Here is an 8,953-nt window from a genome sequence, read left to right as displayed (position 1 = left end):
TCAAAGCGTGGCTGAGCGTGGGGGCGCGTCTGTGGGCGGTTCCAGGCTGTGGGCGTGTCGGGGCCCGGCCGCGCGGGGCTGGGTGCGCTCCGAATCGCACTGGTGGTTCCTCTTCCGGGTTCCATAGGGGAGGGACAATAACATAGGAAATGGAGACTCCTACGTTGAGATAAGGTAGTTGATTAAAGTAAAAGATATCGGTCGCTCCGGAAGGCAAACACTGTAAATCATGAATGCCCTCTATTCCTCTTCCTTCCTTATGTTTTATGTCTGAGCTGACGTCATGTGGCATAGAATAACCCTTTGGTCGGTTTGGGTCAGCTGGCCTGGTTGTGTTCCCTCCCAGGATCTTGCCCACTCATATGTCTGGGAATGCTGGGGACACAGCGCTGATGCTGTGGGAGCGCTGCCCAGCGGCAGCCAAACACGGGTGTGTTACCAACCCTTTCCTGAGTGCCAGGGCACGTTCCGGCACTGCGGGGCTGCCCTACGGACGAAGCTCCGCCCCAGCCATAGCCGGCATCTGGTGCTGCCCTTGATGCCGCTCCCGCCAATGCGGGGCCGGCTTGTTCAAGCGCGGGGCGGCATCCCGCAGCGGGCTGCCTCGCATCGCCGGCCCAGCGCCCCGGTCCGGCCCCAGCCCCGGGGCTGAGGCGGAGGCGGGATCGCTCGCGGTGCGGGCGCGGCGGGGCCCATGCCGCTGCCGGCCGGAGCTCTGCCTCGGGTGGTGGTCGTGCTCTCGTTCTCCGTCCTGGTGAGGGCCCGGGGCGCTGCCCAGCGCCGCCCCGCCCACAGGTACGGCGGGCTGTGGCGGTGGCGGTGGCGGAGCTGCGGGAGCTGGGATCGGGCCCCGGTGTCGCTGCCGACGGTCGGCGGCCTGTTCCGCCGGGAGCAGCGGCCTCATGGCTCGGCTGAGATCTCGGGGCTGCCGTACACCCCCCTGCCCGCCGAGGGGGAGCTTGGCCGGAGTGTGCGGTGTCCCTTAGGGTGTCCCTTTGGGGGAAAGGCAAGCGGAGATGTCCCTTAAAGTGATGTAATTATTGGAAAGTACAAGAGCGGTTTTGCCCTTTCCCACGTCTCTACTAAAGGTTTTTGTTGCGAAATTCAGGCGTTTCGTGAGTTGAATATTAGGAGGAATTTCTTCTAATTTCGTTAGACGTTGGAATGGGCTGCGCAGGGAGGTGGTGGAATCACCATCCCCAGACGTGTTCAAGGAAAGACTGGATGTGGCGGTCGTACCATGATCGTGTCACCAGTACCATGGTCGAGGTGACACGATGGTATTTGTTCATAGTTTGGCCATAATGATTTCAAAGGTCTTTTCCAACGTAATTGATTCTGTGAAAGAGCTGAGTCTATTCCACTTGCTGTATTGTACTTTAAAGACTGGGGATTAAAGAGCACATTAAAATGTAATGAATGACAGGTTATTTTTTTTTTCCTTTTAGTAATTTATCTGCAAGCTGTTGGTCCCATCTTCATCCTGTAAACATGTTCAACAGTTATAACGTGAAGTTCCATCACAGAAAAGCTCTCACCTCCCCGTATCCAGGATCACACATTGAGCGTAGCCAAGTTCCTGAAGATAAAGTGGGCTGGCTGACTGAGTGGGAAGATTATAATCCTGTGGAGTACACTGCAAAGTCTGTTTTGGCCAGACCCAATTGGGCGGATCCCCAAATCAAGTGAGTGGAAATAGTGGCTCTTTTTCCCTGAGAACATGAAAGCAGGAAATAATCATTAATTGAGTTAACAAGATCATCTTAAGTGATGTGTGAAAATTAAGATTAAGGAAAGTGGTAGAGAACTGAGTACTTTGGATTGTTGTGAAGGTCTTTGATACATGATTTTACTGAGCTGATGATTGAAATTGGAATAATGGACAGCTGTTGATGCTTTGTATGTGTTTTTCTGTGTTGTGAGCGAAATAAAAATATAATTCTTAAGAATTTGTAAGGACATTTTAGTGATACACTTGTTGTTTATTCATGGTTGGGATGCAACATGAAGAAAGAAAGTGTAATTGTAGTTTTTTGAAGGGAGCGCTCTGACTCAGGAAATGTGGAAGGTTGTGAAACACAGATTTTTTTTTGTGACTGTGTAACAATGTTGGTGTCAGTTCTTCTGTCTTGAGTAACAAGGGATAAGACAAGAGGAAATAGCCTCATGTTGTGCCAGGGGAGGTTTAGATTGGATATTAGGAAAAGTTTCTTCACCAAAGTTTATCAGGTTGCCTAGGGAACTGGTGGAATCACCTTCCCTGGCGGCATTTAAAAGATATCTGGATGTGACACATGGGGGCATGGTTTAGTAGTGGGCTTGGCAGTGCTGCATTGAATTTGGTGATTTTAAGAGTCTTTTCCAACCAAAATGATTCTATGATTCTACACCTCTAATCTGAACAAAAATACTTTTGAAACACTTTGCCTAAGTGAAGACTGGAATAGATGCAATATTGAATACTTTAGTTCTGCACTTTTACCTGCTGAACTAAATACAGGGGAACTGTAATCAGAAAAGGTTAGGACTTCATAGCCTCCTTTAGAAAAGGGAGGGCCTGCAACTCCAGTTCTAGTAAAAACTGCTCATCAGCACACTCAAATGGGTGCTGCTGGTCTGATGGCTGGCATACAAGCTTTTGTGTTTTGTAATTTGTTAAATTCCTATTTCCTGCACAGCGATGAAGGTTTTTCTCCCAAATTCAATGAGAGAGATGGAGAAGTGGAGAGGAGGAGTCTGAATGGCTTGTATGTGGTTGAAAATGGGAGACCCCGGTGAGTGTGGGGTTTTTGTTTGTATATTCATTTCGATGGTGGAGTTTCAGTGCTCTTACAGCTCTGTCACTTCCAATACATGGTACCTACAAAGCCAAGAGAGAAAAATGGAATCTAGTTTGAAGAATCTGAGTTGGTGAGTAAGAAAAACATGTTCTGTCTCTTGCCCTTTAAAGCATGTATGTGCTTTAACACAAAATATGTGTTGCTGTCCTTCCCTTTTTTGTTATTTAATCTTGATTTGTGTTTTTTGAGTTTGTTTTGGTTAGGTTTTTTTGCTTGGTTTTTCTTTTTTTGTAGAATTTTTGAATGTGGGGAAATAAACACATTTAATGTGTTAAGGGTTTGGAAATTTAGCAGAAAATAAACTCCCTTTTGTTTCAGCTAGTCCTCAGAGATCAGCGGAGCTGGGTGTGGCTGGGCTTAATTTTCAATTGGAACCAGTTCAGGACTACATGAGTCATGTACTGTGGCATTTATTTCAGCAATCCAGGGGGAAGGACTGGCCTCACCGGCCGAGGATTGTTAGGGCGCTGGGGACCAAACCATGCTGCTGATCCTGTTGTAACCAGGTAAGGGGCAAGGTACCCTGCAGTAGAGAAAAAACCTATGCATTTTGCTTCTTTTCTGCTTTTCTGGGCAGGATATTAGTTTTCATTGCCCTTTTCTCTGTGTGTTTCCTATGTGTAAGTCCATTCTGCTTTTGTTAATGTAAGAAACACTAACTTGACTTAGTCTATGACTGAAGGAGGTAGGATTAGGATGCTCTTTTTGTCACTGTTTGCTTTGTTTTGATGTGGTTTTCCAGCAGGATGTGTGTGTACGTGCTAACCATTTTACACAAAGTATTCAGAAAAGATTGTGTGGTTAACAGAAGTGTGAACTAGAAAGTGCCATGCTGAAGACAGAACCATTGTGGAAAATCATCCCGATGCATTTTACTTCTTCCCCTTTCCTGAAGGATGCCAGTGCTACTGAATTGCTTCCTTGAAAGTGAATGCTGGAAATTTTTTTGTTTGTTTGTTTGTTTTTGTTTAGACAGCTTATTGGTAGTTCTTAGTTCTTTACTCAAGGTGATGGTGACTGCTTGTGGCTTTGTCCTGGTGCTGCTGCAGCTTGTGTGACCATTCTGTTCCAGCAGAAACATTCTCATCCTCTTAGTATGAATTAGTACAAGGGCAGCTTGGAGAGCTTTCAGAGGAGCTGCTGCTACCAGCCTGGCTGCAGAAACATGCCTCATGGGCATTTTCTCCCCTTTTGGCTGAGGAAAGCCCTCATTGTTCTGTCCTTGGTTGTGATGCTGCTGGATGGCATTTGTTGGTTGTCCCAGCTGTTCATTCTCTGCTTGCTTTGTTATCACACAGGTTACAGTGCCTTGCTCTTTCTCTCTCAGGCCCAGGTGTCAAGAAGCAGCAAAACATATTCTTGTTTATCATTTTCTGCAGGTGGAAAAGGGATGGAAGTGGCAATAAAGTTGCTCATCCAGTTTCTGGCAAGAACATCTTGCAGTTTGTAGCCATCAAGAGGAAAGACTGTGGGCAGTGGGCCATTCCAGGGGTAAGGGCAGAGCTTCAGAGTCAGCTGGCATTTCCCTGCTGGTGAAGCCATGAGACAGATATGGCACATGTGTGATGCAAGTGGATGTAATATACTAAGAGCTAGGAGTTAAAATGTATAGAATCTGAGGGATAGCATTTTTTTGTTTGTTTGTTTTCCCCCCTCTAAGGGGATGGTGGACCCAGGGGAAAAGATCACTGCTACTCTGAAGAGAGAATTTGAGGAGGAGGCCTTGAACTCTCTGCAGAAATCCCCTGAGGAGAAAGCAAAATTGGAGAAGCAGCTCCAGAAGCTGTTCAGCCAGGAACACTTTGTGGTGAGCTCTGTGTCTCTTGTGGTAGCCTTTTGAGCTGTGCATGTAACTCATAGCTGTATAAAACCTGAAGAAGTGCAGGTGAAATGAAAATATGTTGTGATGCTCATCTTCTTGGGGTGTAGGAAATTGAAGGGACTGTTGAAAACTCAGTAAGGGCAAATGTCTCAGAGGGAAAGAAAAAAGTATGACTGATTCCACCTTGTTTGTTTTGACACTGAGCTTGTTCTCATTTGTTTGGGGCCTTATAGGTGTACAGAGGATATGTGGATGACCCTCGTAACACTGATAATGCCTGGATGGAGACAGAGGCTGTGAACTATCATGATGAAACAGGTAAATATCTCCAGGCATGCTCTTAGTTGCCTTTTACTCCATATGTTGGTTTGAAATTGGGGCTGTTGTTGAGCTGAGAATGGCAATGAAATCAGGGGAGCTTGAAAGTCAGGTGTAAAATATGGGACTAGATTCTTAAATTGATCTGTTATCTTGGACTCCCATTTTTCACCTGAAAGATAAATCAGTCTACTTAGATGCTTCTGATGTGTTCAAGCCAGAGACTTCATGCAATGACATTTCCACTGAATTGGGGATAGTAGGTGCCAGTTGTGAAGTTTCACATGTCATTGGTGCTAGATTTATTGGTCCCCTGAGGTAGAGGAGATAATGTATCTCTGGCCTCTGTTTCCAATACAGAGGAGAAAAGCATTTCCTTGGTTGTTATGTATGAAGTCCTGAGATTCTTTTTAAAAACAGAGTGAAAACTTGGAGAAAAAAAGCAATTCAGAAAAACTAGGATTTTTTAAAAAACTAGTATTTTTTATTTTGGGGCCTTCAGTAAAATTTTAATTTTTTTTTTTCATAAGTGTATATAAGTTTCAGAATTCAGTTTGTCCTGTAGAATAGTATGTGGGAAAAGGAACAGTTAAATATTAAGCAAACAAGCAAAAATCCAGGCAGATGAATTGGCTAAACTTGGGGTAATAAGTACATGTTGTCATGATGGTTTCCAGTAACTTTTCATGCTGCTGGTGGTATCCTAAGAATGATGACACAGTGTTAACACCATTTCTGCCATTCAGATTTGCCTTAAAATAGTGCAAGTCTGAAAAAGGTTTCTTGCACAGAATCAGTGAGAGATTTAATTGTTTTTCTCTGAAAAGCCATTGAAGGTTGCTGCCTGTGAAGGAGCATTGCAGAAAGGCAGAACTAATAGCACATGAGAGGGGAAAAAGCAGGAAGAAAAGATGCAATAGCGTGTTCTAACTCTCATTTTATGAACAGGTGAGACAATGGATAACTTGCCTCTGGAAGCAGGTGATGATGCTGGAGTGGTGAAGTGGGTTGACTTCAGTGAGAAGCTTGAGCTGTATGCGAGTCACAGCTACTTCATCAAGCTGGTGACTGAGAAACGGGGAGCCCACTGGAGTGAGGATCCTGGCTCTGAGTGCCTCAAGTGATGGAAACTGGGAACTGACAGACTCTGAGAGGAGAATATGTTTTCCAGCCTTGGAACAGATGTCCTTGTCATCATCCTCAGTGAAAAATCTGTGAAATTCAGCTGGGAGAAACACTGGACAGTGATATACAGAGGCTTTTTCAGAGACTTCAGATTGCTTCTTTTGATTTCTTAGCTAATGTGAAATGAGAAGAATGTGGAGCTCTTGCTTTGCTTTCTTGGCTTCATTATTTGCAGTTGTTTCATAATGTCTGCAGATCTGCATGGCAGCACTGGCATTCTGACTGGTGGTAGTTCACAGGCTCTTTATTTTTGCACTGATTCCTTTGGAATCCCTAAGGAATGAGAGACTTGTAAGATAACCTGAATAATGACTTAAGTGCTGCATAATAAAGTGAAATTTCTTTTCTGAGTCATTTCACTTAACATATCTTTGCAGGGATTTTCTACTTTGAGCAATTAGTTTTTACATTCAATTACATTTAGTTAACAGTGTGACTGGGATTCACATCTGAATGTGTGACTGTGCCTCTTGTGTCAAAAGAAATTGTGATTGATTTGAGGAGCTGAATTTTGTGGTTCCTTCTCTTCCCATGGCTTGTGGGGTACAGTACAGCTGTTGTGGAGACTGCATCATAAACAGAATCACTGGAAAGAGCAGCCTTGAAGTATAATCTTGTAAATTGTACTGGTTTCTTACCCTACAGGTGATGTGAATAACTTGCAGTAAGGAGGCTGATGGGGGCTTTCTGTGTCATTTATGCTGCTAACAGGGGCTGCACAACATTTGCTGACATTTCTCTCTGTGTTTTTAATCAGTTGCTGTTAATTGTGTACTGGTGTCAGGAGTTGGTGACAGCTGAAAGTTGATGTTGAGACCTGAGGACTTCAGGAATTTTGATTCATGTGTTGAAGTAAGTTGGTGATAAATGTCATGGTCTGGAATTACCTTGTGTAACACTACTGTGACACACTCATGCACTGTTCAGACTTTATCCACATCCTGCTTAACTAAGTTATGGGTTTAGGACTTTCTCCTTTTCAACCCTACTCCTGCCTCCCAATTAGCTAGTGAAACCTAGAGTAGTTACGGCTGTTTATGCAGGAAACCCTGGGAATCTTGCAGAGTTATTAGTGTTCTTTTTAAAGGAAAAGGTAATGTCAAAAGCTATTAATTTTTCTTTCAGTCCTTGCTCACCTTTTCCTGCCCGTCTGTTTTCTTCTGTGATGTGCTGCATTATGCAGAGTAGACTCCCAGCAGTGTAGTTGGGTTTTGAAAGCATGATCCATAAGAGCAGACCCTTCTTAGAGTGTCAGGGGATCTGCAGTGTCTATATATAGTTTTTAATACTCTGTCTTGCATCTGAAAATCACAAAATGTCATGAATCATCACTTCAGATGTTTTGGGTTATTAGTTTACTTCTCAGCTGATAAAAACTGCAGGGCTTTTTTGTAACAACCGCTGCTAATCCTTAGAGGATTGACAGGCTTGGCAGTGGAAATGTGTTATGAAAAGAGTATTTGTTGTTTATTTTTTCACTGTTGATATTCTGACAGTACTGATGCTGGAGGAGTACTCGGGTGATAATACTGAGAGTACTGAAGCTGCAAACTGAGAGCCAGCATAAATTCTTTTTCCTGAAGAAAGGGGAATTTGTGGGTTAAAGTCATTATCTTTGGATGCCAGCTGTGTACTGTCAGTGTACTTGCAGTTTAAGAGCTGTGCTTATGCCACCCAGCTCTGTGTGGGTTAAACAAAAAACAGAGCAAATAAGCAACAGGCTGCAGCCAGGCTGGAAAAGTCCTGTTAAAATTACTTTCTCTCCCAAGACATTTGAAATCCCAGAGAAAGGATCTTTTCCAAATAGAACTAGCATAGAGAATGTGCTTTTGTACATGCCATCCAGGCTGAGTTATTTACACACTGCTATGTAATGTTGCAGAATGGGAAATGAGCAACAAGTCAGGATTATGGAAAAAAACTGGCAGTGCTAGGAAGTAATCTCTGGTGGGGTAAGAAGTCCTTGTGTTGAAAATAATCACAGCTTAATTAATTGTATTCCAGGGCATCAGCCTGGCACTGGACTATGATTATCAGCCTTTGCTGGTTCAAGAGCAAATTAGCAGAGGGGGATGGGACTCCCACTATTTAAGCTACCAAAACTTAGAAGACTCCCATCTTCTTTTCTTTGGAGAGGTGACGTGGTTCAGGTGAAAGGTGTTTGCTGATCATCCTTTGTAGGAATAACATTTGGGGATTTTTCCTTAAAGCAGAATATGCCTGGAATGCTTTCAGTGAAGTGCTTACCTTAAAATCACAAATTCAGGAATAATCCTATCCTGTCCTGGGTTTTTCTTATGGTTAAATTGTGCCTCTCTTGAGGAGAGCAAAAGATGGGCAGAGGTGAAAGAAACACAATTTTCTTCAACAAAGTTGTGACAAAACCCATATCTCCAATAGATTTCTATTTTATTTGAGACTTCTATGCAGCGTGTTAAGCTGACAATACAGTAAATAAAGGAAACAGGTCTCATTTCAGTGGGTGATAACATCTACATTCTATAATGCTACTGAAGAGTTTTGTGAGTAGCTTAGTCATTAGGTTAGTAGTATTTATTGGTTCAGAAAGATAGTGGATACGTGTAGGGGGAAAACACTGGTTTTTTAGCTATGAAGCAGTTAAATTTTTCTGCTGTTAATGAATGTAGAAATTTTCTGCACTTGGGTTGTTTGATAAGAATTCAGTGAACCTCATTCCACAGTTTTCTTGAAAGCTGTTAAGCTGTTAATTATAGAAGTAAGCAGGATTCATCAGTTTTAGTGCAGTAGTGGGAGTGTTCAGCTGGGG

The 8,953-nt window shown here is 43.5% G+C and overlaps 1 protein-coding gene across 4 annotated transcripts; it reads left to right on the top strand.

Annotated features, from left to right (window-relative positions):
- The first annotated feature begins 109 nt into the window (after positions 1-109).
- Positions 110-6,519, top strand: NUDT9 (nudix hydrolase 9). 4 transcript variants are annotated; one of them, XM_084203789.1, is made up of 9 exons: positions 110-174; positions 1,449-1,685; positions 2,679-2,774; positions 2,869-2,910; positions 3,260-3,346; positions 4,220-4,331; positions 4,501-4,647; positions 4,896-4,980; positions 5,929-6,519. In XM_084203789.1, the coding sequence occupies exons 2-9, from the start codon at positions 1,492-1,494 to the stop codon at positions 6,102-6,104; spliced, it is 939 nt and encodes a 312-aa protein (XP_084059915.1). In that variant the 5' UTR covers positions 110-174; positions 1,449-1,491; the 3' UTR covers positions 6,105-6,519. The 4 variants fall into 4 exon arrangements, with proteins under 4 accessions (XP_084059915.1, XP_084059912.1, XP_084059914.1 ...); XM_084203786.1 differs by lacking the exon at positions 110-174 and adding an exon at positions 357-795; XM_084203787.1 differs by lacking the exons at positions 110-174; positions 2,869-2,910 and adding an exon at positions 365-795.
- The last annotated feature ends 2,434 nt before the right edge of the window (positions 6,520-8,953 follow it).

This window comes from Fringilla coelebs, assembly GCF_963513975.1.
Source record: "Fringilla coelebs genome assembly, chromosome: 4".
NCBI classification, from domain to species: Eukaryota; Metazoa; Chordata; class Aves; order Passeriformes; family Fringillidae; genus Fringilla; species Fringilla coelebs.
This window is presented reverse-complemented; position numbering and strand designations above follow the sequence as displayed.

Bases quoted from the DNA above. Each gene is read 5' to 3' on its own strand.
- NUDT9 (XM_084203786.1), top strand. From the start codon at position 695: ATGCCGCTGCCGGCCGGAGCTCTGCCTCGGGTGGTGGTCGTGCTCTCG. The intron at 796-1,448 runs GTACGGCGGGCT...TTTTCCTTTTAG, and splicing joins CAGCGCCGCCCCGCCCACAG to TAATTTATCTGCAAGCTGTT. The intron at 2,775-2,868 runs GTGAGTGTGGGG...GTACCTACAAAG, and splicing joins GTTGAAAATGGGAGACCCCG to CCAAGAGAGAAAAATGGAAT.